The sequence below is a fragment of the Corapipo altera genome, unplaced genomic scaffold (assembly GCF_003945725.1).
Source record: "Corapipo altera isolate COAL_440 unplaced genomic scaffold, ASM394572v1 49, whole genome shotgun sequence".
Taxonomy (NCBI): Eukaryota; Metazoa; Chordata; class Aves; order Passeriformes; family Pipridae; genus Corapipo; species Corapipo altera.
The window spans coordinates 5,072,359-5,091,287 of NW_020884879.1; the positions used below are offsets into that span (position 1 = coordinate 5,072,359).

At 38.7% G+C, this 18,929-nt stretch overlaps 2 protein-coding genes across 3 annotated transcripts in view; one reads left to right on the top strand and one right to left on the bottom strand.

Moving 5' to 3' along the window:
• The window catches only part of B4GALT6 (beta-1,4-galactosyltransferase 6), a 70,565-nt gene that overhangs the window by 11,198 nt on the left and 40,438 nt on the right, over positions 1-18,929 (bottom strand). The window contains exon 9 of one of the 2 annotated variants that reach the window (XM_027638812.1): positions 12,373-12,546. The exons of the other annotated variant lie outside the window; for it this stretch is intronic. Within the exon in view, the coding sequence (XP_027494613.1) occupies positions 12,492-12,546 (55 nt within the window). The 3' untranslated portion in view covers positions 12,373-12,491. Of the gene's footprint in view, positions 1-12,372; positions 12,547-18,929 lie in introns of those variants that run through there. 2 annotated transcript variants of the gene reach the window in all.
• LOC113945002 (transthyretin) lies at positions 8,244-16,077 on the top strand. The gene is made up of 4 exons (XM_027638815.1): positions 8,244-8,417; positions 9,203-9,342; positions 13,889-14,024; positions 15,795-16,077. Exons 1-4 carry the CDS (start codon positions 8,349-8,351, stop codon positions 15,900-15,902), a joined length of 453 nt encoding a protein of 150 aa, XP_027494616.1. The 5' UTR covers positions 8,244-8,348; the 3' UTR covers positions 15,903-16,077.

An 18,929-nucleotide genomic window follows, 5' to 3' on the forward strand; every position in this document is an offset into this window, starting at 1 on the left:
TGGTTTTTCCCACCTGAGGTTATGCTTCTTTCATCATTTTTCAAAGACTAAAGCACCTACTTCCTGATCATCATCTTTAAAGAAAAAAAAAAATTTACTTTTTTCCTATCAACAGGACCCCAATAACTAATAATGTCAAGCTCATTGGAAATCACCAGTACAAAGCAGTAGCCAACAGTGTAGTGAAGTCTAATACTGAGGGCAGAGGAAATCTTTTAAATTGTGTGAAGGAAAGCAGGGTAAAGAAAGTAATTCAGAGTGCATAAGTCTTTTGTCCTCTGTTGAGGGAGAATGCTAGTTAGCATTGATCTGACATTTCAAAGCCTTTTGAGGCGTCCAAGCAATTCTAAGGACTTGTCTATTTGACCACACTTGAGAGTTTGTTAAGGTAGAACATAAAGTGTGGCAACTGTTCTGCTAGGTGTGGACAAGCTGCTGGCCTCGGTGCCTTCTCTGGCCTACATGAAAGGGATTAAAATTCTTTTGAATCATGCTTAGAGGAGAAAATCACAGAGATGAAGAGGATTAAATGAATTTAGTTTACCAGTACATATTTCCCTAAGCTGGTTTCCAGTGGCTCCAATTTTATGGGTTGTAATGCACTTTCAGGAAGACATGGGATGCTGTGCACTGCATCATGTAGTAGCAAAGAGATCATAGTGCTGCCCTACAAACAGAGAGGGCACAACCTGGCCTCCTTAGGGCACCACTTGGCCTCATGCAGCCCCCAGATCAGCTTTGCATGAATATTGGGGTGATGAGGAGTAAGAGAGGTCCATGAGCTCTGGTGTGGGAACTGGTGTTAGAAGGCCAGTACAGCAATCACAGTTCATACTATAAGGACTGCAGATTTTCTTGGATTACTTTAGTCAAACTACACTGAATTCCTCAGGGATTTGAAGAACACAAACTCAGCCTCTGGAGGAAAAAATGACCCAAAAGTTAAAACACAACCTAGGTATGTTTTACGGGTACAATCTGTACCATAATCTGCATTATAGAATTTATAGATTTTAGAGTGAAGCAAGAAGAGTTTAGACTAAGTGCCTGAATATGAAAGACTTATGGGTTTCTATTGAAGCTAAGTCATCAATATATAGCATAGAGTGGACAAACATCCAGCATCAGGGCATTCTTTGGATGGCTCTGCTACAAGCTGGAATTGCTGCAAGAAAAATGATTCTTCATAAAAACTTGCTTGACCTCCACATCTTGTAACAGTGAGCAGTGGGAATAATTCCCCAATAGCTCTGTGCTCATCCAGCACTGTGAATCACTCCACTTGCACGGTGTTTTTTTATAAAATATTTAAAATCACTATGTGAACTCCAGGTTTGTGACACAAACTGCTGCTAGTCAGGAAGTCAAACTTCCTATGTGTTTGACTTGAATACAGGCAATAATTTTTCCTGACTCTAGCAGAGACCTGACAGTCCCCTGGACACTACATACTGGAGAACACATAGAGGGTCTGTTGGATAAGGTGGTGGTTGTTCTGCTTGAGTTTGTCCTAAAGACACAATAGGCCTCTGCTTTGTTACTGTTATTGATAAAGCATGCCTCGATGCAGAAAAAGTCCTGAACAGTCCTGAGACTGAACAGTTTCTCAGCAGTGGTGTGTGGTGGGCCAAAATACTATGCAGATCAAGAAAGAAAAGCCATATGCTCCCAAGGAAGAACATAGACAGAAACAGGGCTGAGATAAAATGCACACCTCAACTGCAAAAAGCAGATTTTGTAATGGCTATGATTTTAGATCTAGAACAGTGGCACAATGGTCATAGATACAGCTAAGCTGTAGGCTCAGCTGATATTTATTCTACTTTCATGCTACAGGAGGTGGTCTGAACCTAGTTCAGAGACAGTGAGGAAAGACATTGCTATTTTTATCTGGAGCAAGTGTTGCATTGACCTATTCATAAGCTTGCACTCTATAAACCTGAGCAGGTATCTGTTATGTGATTAGAATTCCGTCGCCCAGCTTGGCTCACAGTAGGTAAAGAGGGATATAACCACAGAGGCTTAATCATGGAAAAGTATACACACATTGCCTTTGTTCATCCATTTAAGCAGGAATCTGTGTTTGCAATTATGTATGGCAGACAGCAGTTCAGGCAGAAAGCACACTGGAGAGTTTGTGTATTTACATATATGAAAGCATACAGAAGCTAGATTTTTCCTTACAATATATTACTGAATGACTGCCAGTTAATCTTCTATTGACTCATATATCCCACTGAATTTCAAAGCATACAAATTGGTTTTGTCCCACATAGTACAAAACTAGCTCAATTTATGGGCAATATGGTGAGAAGCACTAGGAATCTCAAAGTCACTCATATTTTTATAGTATGCTTTCATCAAGTATTTCCTATCTTAGTCACAGAGCTAGCTTTCACATCTGCTACAGGTATTACTAGCAAGAGCTTTTGGCTCAGGGAAGCTAGTCTAAGAGCAGTGGCTGGTCCACAATAGCTATTAACTCTTCTGCTTATGCATCATACTGCTGGTTCCACAGCATAGAATTGTTTAGCCCTTCTTCAAGGGCTTTATCCTTGATATGTTGTAGTATACTTCATTCTTGTTCTTAAAAGTTGAGGAAGAGCAAAATAAAAAACCAAAAAAATCCAGATGTTATTAATGTATTCATGTATTGCACATAAGGGTCATAATCTGCTCTGTTCCTGCCCTTTTGAAATACCTATCTTTTTTTATCCATCAAAAAATACAAAGTTATTTCCTGTCAGTTCCATTTTCATGCAGTACACGTTTGTTTTTGACAAACCAGTGACATTGGTAAATGTACTTGGAAGTTGATGCAAAAGTTCAGTGAAGTCTGTGGTAGATACAGGAACCCTGTTTATGAGATAAAATGATTAGTACAGCATTTCCTCAGAGCTTTTGGCAGGAAGCAGGCACCAGTCCAATTAATAAAGAGAAAGGCATAAATGTGTCACTGTAACTTGGAATCTTCCTGCTCAACAGCATGCCCAGGGGGTTTTATTCCAGGGCAGATGAAGATATTATTCCAGGATGGGCCAGATCAAAAGGAGGGATATATGGTCTGGTTAGCCCAGGACGCAACAGAATGCAAAGGCACTTACAGATACACCAGCAACGGTTCACATCAAAGCTGCATCCAATGAGTTCATGCACTGATCTACCTATATCTATATTGATCTTCACTAAAGAAAGACTTGAGCAATTCAGATAACATTATAGGATGATTAGCCATTAACCAATGGCTAATTTGGCCTTGTGCAAATTTGAAGAAGCTTTTGAAGAGCCTACCCAGGCAGCCCTGCATGGTGGAAAAACAGGCATTTCCTCACACCTATTTGTATTCATGTACCAAAATGAAGTGCCTTAGACTCGGCATTTTACAACCTTAAACAGCAAGATGCAGAGCAAAGTACATAGCTGCAATAGCTTAGCAAATATACATAACCTAAGAAAAGATTATAATTTAACCCTGCAGGACCTTTTTTGGCCATTATAGCTAGATGAAGATTTTCATTGTTATATCCGATCTAATTAATCCATTGACATCTGCAGTCCACTAAGAATAAACTGATGGTTTACAGAAATTCACTTTAAAAATGTTTTATACTACCAAAAGAGTGTAGTCAAGACCCTATGAAAATAATGATCTCTGTCAATGATTTTTTGCCATCAGAAACATTTTCAACATGTTGTAGATTTACTGTGTATGTCTTACTGTAAAAAGGGCACAAAAAATAAATTTATGATATGAACCACCTAATCATTTTACTAATGAATAGATTGACCTTTAAAAACATTGATCTCAAGGCAAGTTCCAGTATCTTTCAGCCACAGAAAATGTTACAGCATCAGGGCTGGTACAAGGCAATTCTGTTAGGTTTGTGTATAAACTGATTTTTTTTTTTTTAGCAATCACTTGTCTAGACTGATAGATTAGTATGTAGACACGAATACATATTAAGTTGAATAATAGAATTTTGTTTTCAAGGGATCACAGGGACTATAGGGGTATCTAATGAAGTAGTAATATTCAGTGCCCAGTGACCTTGGAGTTTAAACACTTCAGAGCAAAAGCCTGCTGAGATGAGCAGGTGCCAGGTGGATTCATACACTACAAATGCCCTAAACCAACAATCATCTGTTTAGATAGGGTTTTTATACGGTCTTTGGGCTATGTCCCAGGATGCCCCCTGGACATAACCTCAAAATGATCAAAAAAACTGTGATTTTATACCTCAAGACGAACCCAACCCATCTATCTTCAAAATTGTTTCCTAACAGTATACAATTCCTCACTTTTTAATTCACTGGATTTGATTTAGGACACAAAACAAGGATGATATTCTTATTTTTCTGCTTAAGATCAGTAGTGTTTCCTTACTTCCCATTGAAAAAGGCAGTTAATCCTATGAATAAAGTCTGAGAATGACCATTAAAACTCTAAATACAGAGATACTGCTCATAGAAAATGAAAATGGCAGCAGCAGGCTGACAAACATGTAAACACCACACATACCTGAAATACCACCATTTTTTATTGCTATTCTTTACAAATTGAAATTCACACTCAAACATGAACCTCCCTGGGCACACTTATTAATTAGAAAAGCATTATCCCTGGCTCTGCAGAGACAGGAAATATTATATAATTAGCAAATAGTGAAAGCAACAGAACATTTCTCATTGGCTTCAAGTAGTTACTGTGTTGAGCACTCTACTGACGTGCCAGAGCTCTGCCACAGCAACTCAGCTGGCAGACACCTGGAGTAAAACTCGAAGAATTCTTGACTCTAGTTCAGAAAATTCAGGTGAACTTCTTTGAGAGGTAAATTTCAGGTCTTTTCCTGTAAGCCCCTATGGAATGTTACTCCAGAGAAGTGAAAGAAGGTGTCACATTAAGGCCTCTATATTATAGAAAGGATTTTTTCAGAGCTCAGGAATTCATTAATTCTTTGAACAGTACTAGGGAATTCTACCCAGATTACTGAATAGCTTACCATCTATCAGTCCCTTTCATTCCAATGCCACAGGAGGAGCTTACAGGTTTTTATGGTCAAAGTCGGGTTTTCCAGCCTGTCTGAGCATTTTGTCATGTAGAAAGCAGTTGCTTTCTAAATAAAGTCAAATAGAAGGGAATGTGGCAGAGAATAAGGAGCTTATCTATGTAGAACAAGCCTAAGTGTGTGGAAGAGAGAGAAAAATACTGTAGCACAGTGGGAAAAATCCTTGACACAAACAAGAGTATTAGCAGAACATGTTTGCTCTTGACCTGAACACTATAATGCTTCCAAGCAGGGAACATGCTTTCATTAGAAATAGACATTAATCCTAATTCTTCAGAGATGAACTTCAACTGATTTGGAATTCAGATAAGCCTTAAAGCATTCACATATTTGAGGATTATCTAAATTTTTCCATAACTGGGGGTCTCATACTTCTTGGCTTCCATAAAGCTGAGGTTACCATGCACACCAGGGACTCTTTGCCGTTCTCTTTTCCAGCCCCCTAATCACCCTGTATGCTGGGTGAGCACGCCTTCTCCTAGATTTTGTATATAGCCTAGCCCCCAGATAGCTTTACACTATCTCTGTATTAGCTTTTGAACCCTACTGCTCCTTCCTAAATATCTCTTTCTGATGAGTTTTCAGTGACTCTGTCTACTTTTTTCATACGAAAGGACTTTTATGCTACTGCTCTGTGCTAAGGCTCTGTGTTGCACCACTTTCCTTGTGGCACATATCCTGCTAGTCTCTGGGATCTGTACTGCTTCCTGCTCTTCATGGTAGCTTCCCTGCTCCTTCTGAAGGCCTAGTTTCCCAGCCTCACTTACATCCCACTGTTCAGCCCCTTTTCATTTCACCTCATATTTTTTAATCTGGGATAAGTTATTTAGTTTACAACTTCAGAATGCCAATGCACAGAAAAGGTTTAACAACTTGGTGGACACTCAGCAGTTACCCACCACTTTCTCCTTTTCCCTCCCACAATCATGTTTTGATTCTTCATCAAGGGAGAATCATCCTTCTCAGCCAGCTGTTCCAAATTCCTTCCCCTCACATACATTTTACGGAAGACATTACCATATGGTGATACTACATTGAGACTAACAATGGAAGGAGGAAGATCTATCTAGCATTGCTTTCACTAGTCCATAGTAATTTAAAATTAGGTTCACATAGGATTTTAATAGAATTCTGTATAAATTCTAGATGATCAGAGATATAAAAGATACTTTTTTTTTTACCTTCTCACTGAGTCCACCTGTATCTTAGAACTTACAGAAATAATCTAGTTATGTACAAAATGTGTGAATGGAGATTCACAAATACGCAAAGTATAATTTCCACTCATACTGGTGCCCCTGCTAATAGTTTAAGTATCCCTATCTAGGTTATGTATGGGATGGTGAGAGTTAAAAAAAAATCACCAGCAAATGAAGGATAAGGGAAAAAATCCATGTTGGAGTGAGAATTTTTCATGTTCCTTATGCACTTTGAAAAAGAGCTGCCAAAAGGTCAATGTTATAAAAGACAGAAGCAAAATAGATAATATGGACAGCTGAAATGTACTATCCCTGTAGACCTGATTTTTCAGAAACTGCTACTTTGCAGGAAAACCTAGGAGAAAATCATTATTTTTTAAAGTAATTCTCCCATAGGAGAGCAATTTCTCATGCAGACAAGTGCCAGTCTAATTAACTCCTTGGCATTATTTCCTTGCAGAACAGCTGATAGCAAAACACAGGATAGCCTACTTGCCCTAGAATACAGATAATTTCTCTTCCAGACATACAAAGCTGTATTGCTTCAGAGAAATATTTACAAACAATGAGAGCAAAATAGTGAAGTAAAGTGTTGGTGCACAGATCTAAGAGCAGTATTTAACTTTATAAGATCTGAATACAACACACAAGTGTTAGATTGCAGCATACTTTGTTACTGCTGGGCACCTTGCACTGACTTTTCCATGCAGGCAAAGTGTGTGTAGAATGGTACCTACATATCAACCTGCTTTGCTGTAAGGACAAAGGGCACTTTGATCCCAGTTCAGGAGATTACTGTACTAGAGATTTTTTTTCAAAAATCAACTTTGCCAAAAGAGAACAACTGCATAAAGCAGCCTGAAAGGCATGAAAGCCCCTGGAGAATACCATCCATGATTTCTCTTTAAAACCTTCATCATAATCTTATTCAAGTTAAGGGGTAAAACTGCTTTTTATTAGAATACTGTGAAATCAGTAAAAAATAAGTGTGCCAGCTCCTGAGTAGTGTAGACTGAGGGTTGTTTAGGCTACTGGGAGAAGGAAATGCCAGACAGGGCTGTTTCTTTGTGTCTGAACTAACACAAGGTACAGAATGGACAATTTTAATGTGATGGACCTGAAGAAACCCAGCTATACCATGCCAACTCCCCCAACTGACTTCTCCCAGGGCTAAGTTTGCCACTGAAAAAGCTCTGAAATGTACATTTTGGTGCATAACAATAACATTTCCAGCATAATAAGGGTTTGGCAACTAGAATGTTAGCCAGATGTTAACATAAGCTACCAACCTATGCTAGCTGCCTTGGCTTCTTCTGGGGTACCTGGTGCATGAGAGGACTCATTTCACTTCTCTGATACCTTTAGCATCCCAAGGGGACAGATCCCAGTGACTAAGAGGAGACTTCAATATCTACCTGAAGATGAGGAAAGATGAATCATTAGGAACTTCCACTGAGTGGCAGATTTTGTCAGATCCTATCTAAATTGGGTCTCAAAAAAGAAACATTGCTCCTTTCCAACAAGCAGGGGGACTGTTTGGGAATCTGTCCTCCATCAAGGACCATTAGCACTGCTTAAGCCAGACAATGAACAGACTCCATCACACATATACCAAGTCTGCATCCATATGTGGGATCTGATCTTCAGAAAGCACTGAATACATTGAGAAGAAACAAGTGCAGGTGCAGAGAAGCCCATGGGGCATTATTGTGCACAACCTGAGGGCAAGATAAGGAAGATGTCCTAGAACTGGATGGATTTTTGGGCAAACAAAGGTCATTTGTGTTATTTTGTGGAGGGCTTTCTACGAGTCTAATCTCCCTAGACAAGGGTCATGTTTGTATCCCGTTACTTATTTTCTTTGCTCTAGTGATCCTGCAGTCCTTCCATTGACTTCAATGGCAGTGCTATTCATGGACTGACTCTAGGACTGGGCTATTTACTAAGCAAATAATCAGAATCAGCAGTTTTGGAGTCATATGGGCACCCAATAAGCAGCCTGTTTTGTTGTCGGATTGGCTATAAAATCCCAAATCCCCTCAGCTCCTAGCTGTTGGCACCAAGGCTCACTAAAGCAAACAGAATGGCCTTTCAGTCTGTGCTCTTTGTTTTCTTAGCTGGACTGGTATTTTTCTCTGAAGCTGCACCACTGGTGAGTCTCTTTGTATTCAAACTGAATCATTACAAGAATGATAATCTAGATTTTCTAGATGACTAGCATCCTCATCATCATCCATGAAATTCTGTAACCACTAGGCTTTGCTGGAATGTTATTTTACTACTGGGTTTTTTAAGTAGCATCTTCAGAATTCTTAAAATATCCTCTTTTTGCCATTTACTCATTTATTTTAAGATATTATGGAAGGGTCAGGGATCTAGGAGATGTGACCTTTTTTTTTCCTGTCTGTTTTTGTCTGTTCATGACTCATCCCATATTTTCAATAAAGAGATAGCTTTACTTTCTTTGCCAAAAAATGCTCTAAAGCACTTAAAATTATTTTTGAAGTATGACTAAGGATTCATTATAATATAATGAAGATTAAGAAAGGGATGTTCTTTCAACCTTAGGATGTCATAAGTATTTCTTCATTGGTTTCTCTGGCTAACATACTCTGTCTGCACTTATAAGAATTTACTATTTTCTTATTTGTGATCTCATTATAAAGGCATACTTTATAACATTTTCCTAGGGCCATATGCAACTCTAAATATTTATCAGGCAATCTACATGTGTGTGTGTAATAAAGTTATCAGTATAAAGCTCTAAGATACTCTGCTTAAGAAATAGATGTTTGTGAACTAGCTTTGAATGGCATTTGCCAAAGAACTACTTTGAAGTGAACAGTTATTCTGCAATTAGAACCCATCTTTTCTTTGCAAGAAGGTTTTTGCAGGCTGGTGAACAGTTCCTCTACAACTTCTCCTCCTTTCCCCAAGGTCTCCCATGGCTCTGTTGATTCCAAATGCCCTCTTATGGTGAAAGTGCTGGATGCAGTCAGAGGAAGTCCTGCATCCAATGTAGCTGTTAAAGTTTTTAAACAGGCTGAAGATGGAAGCTGGCAGGACTTTGCTACTGGGTAAGTTGTGTGGTCTTACAGACTTTTCAAGAGTCCTTGGACAAACAATTGAGAAAAAAAGGGAATGGAGCTCTGATCAAAAAAGCTTTATGTTTTCTAACACATATGCCACACCACCACTGTTAACAGCACACAAATTCTGATCTAAAATCCATCAGATTCAAGTGGAACTTATCCATGACTGAAATTTTAATTGCAAAAGTATGTTGAGATGCTCATCTTATCTTTGTAAGAGAATATGTCTAATACCTAATTTTTCTCCTAGCTTCAGTATTAACTTTACTTTCTGTAGAAAGAAAAAAAAAAAGCCAGCATTTTGTAGGTAATCCAGACTAAACTATCTTCATATACAATGCATATAGAGCTTCATTTGCAGCTGTCATATACAAAATCTTCTCTGTAAGCTTTGTCTGTATACATGCAGATAATAAGTGCATTAGTCGTCTTCTCCTGTGTGACAAACATGATTGGAAGAAATTCTTTGACCAGAAAGTTTCAGTCCTTTTGTAACACAACACAGAAGCACAGTCTCAGGATTTGTTTGTGGTTATTTCCACAGATCTGCATGGCTTTTGCTATAATGACAGCTTAATACCTACAAAGCACCCTTAGAACACCACTGAGGATCAGGCAATGATGCTGATACCTTCAGGCTGTGAGAAATGTATGGGTAAAGAATACAGTTTACTAAAATTCAAACAGAGGAAGTATTCAGACATTTAACTTTTGTTGCAACAGCTCATTGAATCAAACTTTTGAATAAGTCAAGAGAAATCTCTAGTAACAGCAGAAAATTCAAGCACTGAATGAATGACAAGCACAAACATGGACAGGAGTCACCAGAACATTCAACTGTCTTTTCTAGGATTTTTTTATAGCATGATTTACATAAAAGCTACAGAAAAAAAAAAAAAAAGACCTAGAGAAGACTATAAGGAGAGAGACACCTTTCTCCCCAGCTGAATTGTTCCTTTTTATAAAATCCAAAACAAAAAATATTTTTCCCCATTGAAAAGTAAGAAGAAAGATTACAATATTGAAGGAGAAACAAACATCTCTACTCCCAAATGCTGAGTGTTAATCTAGGAACAAATAACTCTAAAAAAAGATTTTTATACTTCAACAAATAGAGAAACTCCATGAAAAAAATAACACATTGTTTTCAAGGAAATCAGAGAAAAGGATAATGTCCTATCCCTAGTATTTCTGTCATTATTGGAAAACCAAATTATTTCAAATGTTTCATCAAGTGCTCTTTAGCATCTCATACAAAATACAATTTACAGAAGAATAAGATAGGTGTAACATTATTGTTAAATGCCCTCTCTTTTAGGGTATAACAGTGTTATTTGTTCAGTTTGCAATGCTACTCACAGCAAGCCCAAGGAGACAAATCTCACAGTTCACAGTTAACTTCTGTTGACACTTTCTATTAGTATACCCAAGAAAATCAAATCACTTCTTCTTAAACATAAATTGAGAAGATTAACCCTAGGCTTAGGTGAGAACCATTTTGCTGGGGGATGGCAGCAAAGGAACAGGAAATCATAATTTTTATTGCAGATAAAGATTTTGACCTTTCCCTTGACTTGCACCTTAAAAAAGGCTGCTTTCAGTGATACCATTGACACTAGCTGATGACACTTCTTTGAACTGGGTTTTCATATGAGATTGCAATTTTATTATTTTGGGGAAGCCAGAATTTCCCTGTGTTAGACCAAGAGAAAATATGAATGCAGTCCAAAAACACCATCTGTAAATAACTCCCATCAGGTGAACAATATTTTGAAGTTACAGTACCTAGTAGATACATATGGAAAAGTTACATTTTGTACAAATGTTTATAAAAGGTTTTCCTTACCTTTTTGTTTGCTTACTTTTACTTCGCTAACACACTTTATGGAATTAAGCAAATACAACTAGCAACTGTTGAATTTGCAGTATCTAAGGGGCAGAGGAGAGCTAGCATAGCAATAGCTATCTTTATTAAGAGGCTTATTTCAAAATGACTCTAGCTAAAAATACTCAAGAAGAGATACCACCTGAAAATATGCAGGAAGAGATAACTTGAGCTGAGACACATACTGAGGAAGACTTCAGGGCACAGAGACCTGGGAAGCATGTGATTTGTATTCTATATGAGCTGCTCCCATGACTAGCTTTGACCTTTTCACTCCTCACAAGTTTTTGGAAATCTAGGTCTTATCATGTAGTTCAAGAGTTGCAGTCACCAAACATAGCTTTTATGCAACAGAGGTTGTAAATCATGAAAAAGAAAAGACTGCAGCATATTTGAAGTGGTTCCCCAACCCTCTTTTTCTTTTTTTAACTCCACAATAATAGTTCGCATTCCTTAGATATTTCTTCAAAAGTCTGCATCTCAGAGCATAGTTTATCTCAGTGCAGTGTGTGTCCTAGGAGTTCATAAACAACATTGTAAAGACAGTGTAGATTTAACCTGTGCACAATATACAACTAAGGTCTAGACAGTGAAAAAGAGGATCAGGGTTGCAGCCTAGGCTGGTGTCATAGTAAATTACCTGGAAAAGCACAGGGTTTTTAACTTAACTGTCCATCTTACAGCAGATGCTGGCAGTCCACATCCCATTAGGAATAAGCAACCATACTATATTTATTCCCCCACTCAGAGTGTTCAGAGACAAGCGCTGTTCAGAAGGAATCACTTGCAGCATTTTGCTACCAGCACTGAATGCAGAGCATCCTCTGCCTTGTGCTAATCCCCTCCTGGCTCTGAATCACACACTGTCCTGTTGGCAGTCAATGCATCAGTAATTCTGAAGGGTTTCCTTGTGAGACCACTTGCATTGAATGGCTACCACTTAATAACAGAAATAAAGAAAGTGCCATTAACTTCTGGTAGTGGGCATGTGTTTTCAAGTGAACTCGTTTCCAGTTTCCCAGCTGTTCTGGATGGGGAGAATCTGCAGCTCTAGGTCAGCACCCATTAGGGAAAGCACCATTCAAGCTGCACCCACACTTTTTTCAAACTAAAATTTATTTGTTTTTCTGGACAAAGATTTTGAGACTGACACCATTTTCCTTTTTAACTGGTTTTTGTCTGGACTATCCAACCTGCAAGCAGAAGTACATGGATTGTTCACTTGTTCTCTGAACGCTTCTGCAGTATCTCAGCAATTCTGTTTCACAGTTTCAAGGACACTTGCCAATGAATTCTTCCTCTTTCTATTAAAGCAATATAGATTAAACCAGGAATTACTAATTAAACCAAAGGAAAACAGATATGTACACTTCACAAATTGCCTGTGAGACATGTTTCAAATAGGGCTTGGATTCTCTGCTGGTTTGGTCTGCCCTGAGTACAGCTGATTACACTTGGACCAGTGAGACTTTTGTCAGTCTTGACATATAAGAAAATATGAAAATTATCATGGGATTTTCAATCCTGCTCCCTCTTAATTTAAGCAAAAGGTCTGGCATTCAGTCTTTTTCATTCACCACCATTAACCAAAAATAACAAATAAAATGAAAGAGGAGGCAGTGACTGGGAAAGAAAAGTTCCGATAACACCCCTGATTCTGTCTTGGATAAGCAGTGCTTTCTTCACATCCTCTCTTCCTCCTCAAGCTTTTTTGTTTGCTGTCTAGACAGTTACTCCTTGCCATAAGACAAGAAAGTTCTACTAGTTCTTCCAGTCGAGACTTTCTTCATTTGTCCTTCAATTATATCATGTGGTTATGAAATGCTATAAATATCAAATAAATATTTCCAGCAGAAAAAAGACCCCAACAAAAACAAACAAACAAACAAAGGTTAAAAAACCCTGGAAAAACAGAAAAGAGATAAAGTGTTTAGGAGCTAAGTATGTAAATATTTAAATAGCTGTCATACAAAGCTTGCAAATCTTCCTTTTAAAACAAATAGTGTACAATGCCAGCTATACTTCCCTCTTACTTCTGGGACTTCCTTCCCCCACAGTTTTTTGTTATGAGATGAGTACATAACCTCTGAGCTGGGAATTCCTCATTCATATGGTACCCAGTGGAAAAGGCCCTTGCTCTTCAACCAAGGCATTATAATTCAAATTAATAAAATCTTGTGATGTTAAATTGCTTTTTCAAGACACTACCACTCAGGGTCACATAAAATCACATCAGTGTATAAGCATACAACTTATAGCCTCAGTGCTAATAACTAGAGAACAGAATAACTTTCCACTAAAATTTCTCTTTTCTCCTTAATTATATTTTGAGATTTGGCATCTTGCCTCTCATCATGACAATCCTCTTCCTAAGACTCTAACATTTCGTTTCAGAGGGCACTTGGTACATGTTACTAAAAGAGGGACCTTAAACCAGGCAGTTTTGATTTGTGATGTAGATGGATGAGTTGGTAGCAATGGCAGACTCTGCAATATGGAAACATATACTACGTAGAAGGAGGGAATTATTTCAGATGATTAGAAACTGATCAATGCAGAATTTGGCACATTTGCTATTTAATATTGCACATTGACTGTTTCTGAATAAAAGTATAAAATATTTATGCAGATATTTTATCATTACAGGAAAACTACTGAGTATGGGGAAATCCATGAGCTCACAACAGAAGAACAGTTTGTAGAAGGAATATACATGGTTAAGTTTGACACCAGCTCTTACTGGAAGGGGCTTGGGCTTTCTCCATTCCATGAATACGCTGATGTAAGTAGTTGCAAATATACTTAATAACCTGTATACACTGACTGTGTAGCGGAATCAGCTGGAAAGAACAAATACAGTCCTTTAATACCAAAGGAGCAGCATCATTCAGTGAAATGCTTTGCTGCCACACAACATTGGACAAATAAAGGCAGTAAAAACTAAGTAAAAACTCAGCCAAAGGAAGTAGCCAACTTCCCTGCAAATACTGATACAGCTTTTCCAAAGTGGAGCTGTGCCCATTCACCCAGTCACACCAGTAGGGATCTTTGTTCAAAAAGAGCTACATTATTCAAAAGCAGACAGGATTTATTAAAGCAAACAAGAAAATAAAAAATGTATAGACCTGTAGTTATGGGAAAAAAACCCAATTCTTTCTGGTGCGTAATTTTTTTAATGATGTTCAGAACTAAAATATGTAATTAAAAAAAAAAGAAGGCATAAAAATATAAAGAAATAAGCATAGTGGGAAAGGAAAAGTTAGTTATTTCATCATACTCATATTTCATAAGCAGGCCAGCAATATAATCATGTCCTGTCCCTCCTTTTGCTTTCAGACCTACACTGATTTATTTTGTGCTCTATTTTACTACATTTACATAGCACTTCCAAAAATCTGTTTAAATTCATGCGGCTTAATCTGTCATTACACTTGAGTTTCCCCAATTTAAGTAGTCTGGAATAGCTACTGGTAGTGTTGTAGAACATTTTAAACCACAAGTTTATGAAGCTCTGAGGAAAATTAAAACTAAGGACTGAGGCCCAGGTCCATAAAAGTCTGAGGTGCAGTTTGGGTGATTTAGGTCAAATAAACAAAACTCAAAAATATTCCCTAACCGTTTGGGTGTCTGAAAGTTGTAACTGCTTTGCCTCATAAGGTGCTTAAAAGTGCCTGGTTGAGACTGTTCCAGCCAGGATGTTGAATAAGATTTTCCTTAACATAATACCCTACAGGTCAGTAAACTAGCCTGGGAAGTGTGTAGAGTTCAGTAACTGTGTCTGTGTACAAGGCAACTGAAGCCTACGGTCCTCACATCCCAGGAGCTTAGACTTTGTCAGGACTGGGACGTAGGAGAGAACTCGCTAGTCCTCTTTTAGAAAGTACATCATGGTTTAGAAAACAGATCAAATAATGGGCTAATGAGAGCCAAAGAAAGCTTGAGCTTGACCCAGGTGATGACATTTTCCTGGCAACTGGGTGTCCCAAGCTCCAAGGGACTGATTTGGAGAGCAGCAAATTAGAATTGCCTTAGGGCAAAGGTTTTCTCTTTGTTCTGGCAAGTCCAGTCATTCAGTTCTCAATGCAGGAACTGACCCAACACCAGTAGTGCTAAAAACAGGAGGGGGCACTGAAGTACAGAAAGCAGCTTTGGGCTCCAACTTGTACCTTGCTTGGACACCTCACACAGAGGTTCTATTTAAATTCACCAGGCGGAATTTCACCCCAGTCTTTCTTATTGGTCACTTGAGATACCTCCCCCTCATTCTCCCTCTCCACATCCACAAAGTAGTTGCCTGGCTCAGCTGTAGGTATCTCCACCTAGCTTCACTGCAGCCAAGGCTCTTTGTGGACCTTGGTCCAAATCTCAGAAATTTCTCAGTCCTCAGCAAGCATCACAAAGTAACGGGGAGCACTACCCTTCAGAAAGGTAAAATCACTGAACAGAACTGGCAAAGTACTCTGCAGATGAAATCGTGTGTTCTTCTTTGTTCTTAATATGGTAGTTTTGAATATCTGTAGTTCATCCTGATCACAAGTTTTCTCTTTTCCAGGTGGTCTTCACTGCTAATGATTCCGGTCACCGCCACTATACCATTGCTGCTCTCCTCAGTCCTTTCTCCTATTCAACCACTGCTGTTGTCACTGATCCCCAGGAATAAACATGTATTGTCCTTACACAAAAACTCTCCTCCACTAGAACTATCATAGGCTTTCAGGAGGAAGGGTTTTCCTACTGCTAACACATAATGTTTTGCTACATTAGATTGTATTTTTTTTCATTTTGTAACCTGGCAAACTTCAGACAAGTCAATAAAATATTACTTCTTTAAAACAGTTTTGACTCTATTGGGGCAGTTTTATTGTGTTCTAAGGTATCATATTTTTTTTTTTTATTTGCATTGAAGTGCAAAGGACATCTGAAAAATACATGACAGATGGCACTTGATTTAGTTCTGTTACCTTCCTCCACCACCTTAAAAAAGTCTCATCAAATACAGCGGCTCAAAATAAGAAATTTACAGAGTTGTGCTACCTTAAAAAATTTACCAAATACATGTCATCAAAATAAGAAAGTCATCCATGCTACTCCTAGTTTACACACGGAAGAGATGGTCCCATTCTCAACTAGGTCACTGGATAAAAAGGGGAAATTCTAAATTCCGAGCAGCAGAACAACAATGGAGAAGCTGTTCAAATACGTATGTCCAGAGAACTGAAAGAGTTAAAATCTGTGTACCTTTATTTAAAACTTCACGTAAACCTCAACACTCTGGTGTTTCAAGAGGAAAGTTTGCTGCTCAGTCAATCTAGGAAGTTCTGAAGTAATTTCAGTTAGCACTGTTTCTAACAGCTTTGATATTAAAGTGATTATTTGATATAACCCAGTGGGCTACCCTCCTCTGGTGCATTCCAATTAAATCTCTAACAAGTCAAATCTCTAGCCATCATTAAAAAGAAGCCCTAAAATAGAAGCATCATTTTAATATTCTCCTCATATTTTCAGAAATAGGAAAAAGCTGTAGAGTGACTGTAATTCAAATAATGTTGCTGATAAACTGACCAAAGACTTTAAGAGCTTTAGCAGTGATTTCTGTAGACTCATGGCCTATTGTATTTAAAATATCCTGAAGCAGGGGAACTGGGTTTTAAATGCATTACACAAATTACAGAGAAAGATACTGAAATCACGATGACCACTCATTAGCCACTGACCTTGGAGTTTACCCCTACATCCAGAGCTTGCTGGGATGTTGGCATACCAAGTGAATTCACAAGTTACAAAAGCTTACCTTTAACATTTCATTATTTGGTTGCTTTTTCCCCGGATTTCTGGACACTACCATAATTACATAACACTTGTAAACAGTACAAATAGTTTCAAAACAGCACCCATCTTGAAGCATGGAGGCTATGTCAAGCCCTCAAAATAGGACCTAAATATGTTCATATAGGTGTAGTCATCAAAAACCAAAACAAAATAAAACAAATACTGTGTGTAGTCATCCATCTGATGACAGGATAAACCTAGTAAGAGTGTATGTATATGTATATGTGTCTAACCAAAGATCAAAGAAAGACAAAGTTTAATTTCAAGAAGTAACATTTCCCTAAAATGAAGCAGATATTTCTGAGAGGAACTGACTTGCAGTTGTACAGGGAAGGTCCTGAACTTTTAGTGACCTAAAGGACAAATAAAGTGATAGGACTTAAAACAGTTTAACTGTGCTTCAGAAATGGTTGTGTAGGTATCTAGGTATAATGCTGGAAACCAACATATTTTTCCTCCATGGGGGATGCATAAGATAACTAGATAGCCCAGACACTACCCACTTACCTTTAACTAGAGGTGGGAAGAAGGCCACCACAGAAAGAAATCTCTTAATAGACTCAGTTAAGCCAAACCATAAACACAGATAATTTCTCAGGGTAATAGTGAATCGGGTAACATCAGGCTGGTAACCCATCACTATTGGGGTTCTGCAGGGCTCCATCTCAGCCCCTGTCCTCTTCAGCCTCTCCATAAATTACTTGGACACAGGATTGGAAGGCATACTAAGCAAGTTTGAAGATGACACAAAACTGGGAGGAGCTGTTGCCTACCTCGAAGGCAGGGAGGCCCTGCAGAGAGACCTTGACAATTTAGAGGACTGGGCAATCACCAACCATATGAAGTTCAACAAGGGAAAGTGTTGGATTCTGCACCTAGGATGGGGCAACCCCACATGTACGTACAGACTGGGGAATGAGAGGCTGGAAAGCAGTGCCATGGAAAGCAAGCTGGGGGTCCTGGTCAATGGCAAGTTGAATATGAGTCAGCAGTGCCCTGGCAGCCAGGAGGGCCAACTGTTTCCTAGGGGGCATCAGGCAAAGCATCACCAGCTGGTTGAGAGAGGGGATTGTCCCACTTTGCTCTGCACTGGTGCAGCCTCACCTTGAATATTGTGTGCAGTTTGGGGCACCACAAGATAAGAAAGATATTAAGCTATAACAGAGTGTTCAAAGGAGGGCAACAAAGATGCCTTGAGAGGAAGCCATACAAGGAGCAGCTGAGGTCACTTGGTCTGTTCAGCCTGGAGGAGACTGAGGGGAGACCTCATCACACTCTACTACTTCCTCATGAGGGGAAGAGAAGGGAAAGGCACTGATCTCTTCTCTGTGGTGACCAGTGACAGGACCCACAGGAATGGCCTGAAGTTGTATCAGGGGAGGTTTAGGTTGGATATTAGAAGAAGGTTCTTCACCGAGAGGGTAGTTCAGTATTGAAACAGGCTCCCCAGGGTCACAGCACCAAGCCTGCTAGAGTTCTAGGAGTGTCTGGATGATACTCTCAGGTACATGGTGTGAGGGTTGGACTTAATGATTCTTGTTGGTCCCATCCAACTCACCATATTCTGTGATTCTGTGAAATTGCTAAGTTGACACAAAATTTGTGTTTCCCTCAACTATATGAGATCAATACAGCACTACTCCTCAATAAAAAGAGAAAAATATACCAGAATAGACACTGTTTCCAAAAACATTGATCACTGTAGTTGAACTAGGCAATATTCACAGTATTTCTACAACCAAGGATAGAACAGACTTCTGTTTGCAGACAAGGTTCATGTTTGTATGGGTTACTTATTTTCTCATTGTTTACTAAGTAAACAATATGAATCTGCATGTTACAAGTCATATGGGTTTTC

Excerpts from the sequence above, each read along its gene's own strand:
- LOC113945002 (XM_027638815.1), top strand. The coding sequence starts at position 8,349 with ATGGCCTTTCAGTCTGTGCTCTTTGTTTTCTTAGCTGGACTGGTATTT. Across the intron at positions 9,343-13,888 it reads TGGCAGGACTTTGCTACTGG|GAAAACTACTGAGTATGGGG; the intron begins GTAAGTTGTGTG and ends TTATCATTACAG. Across the intron at positions 14,025-15,794 it reads CATTCCATGAATACGCTGAT|GTGGTCTTCACTGCTAATGA; the intron begins GTAAGTAGTTGC and ends TCTCTTTTCCAG.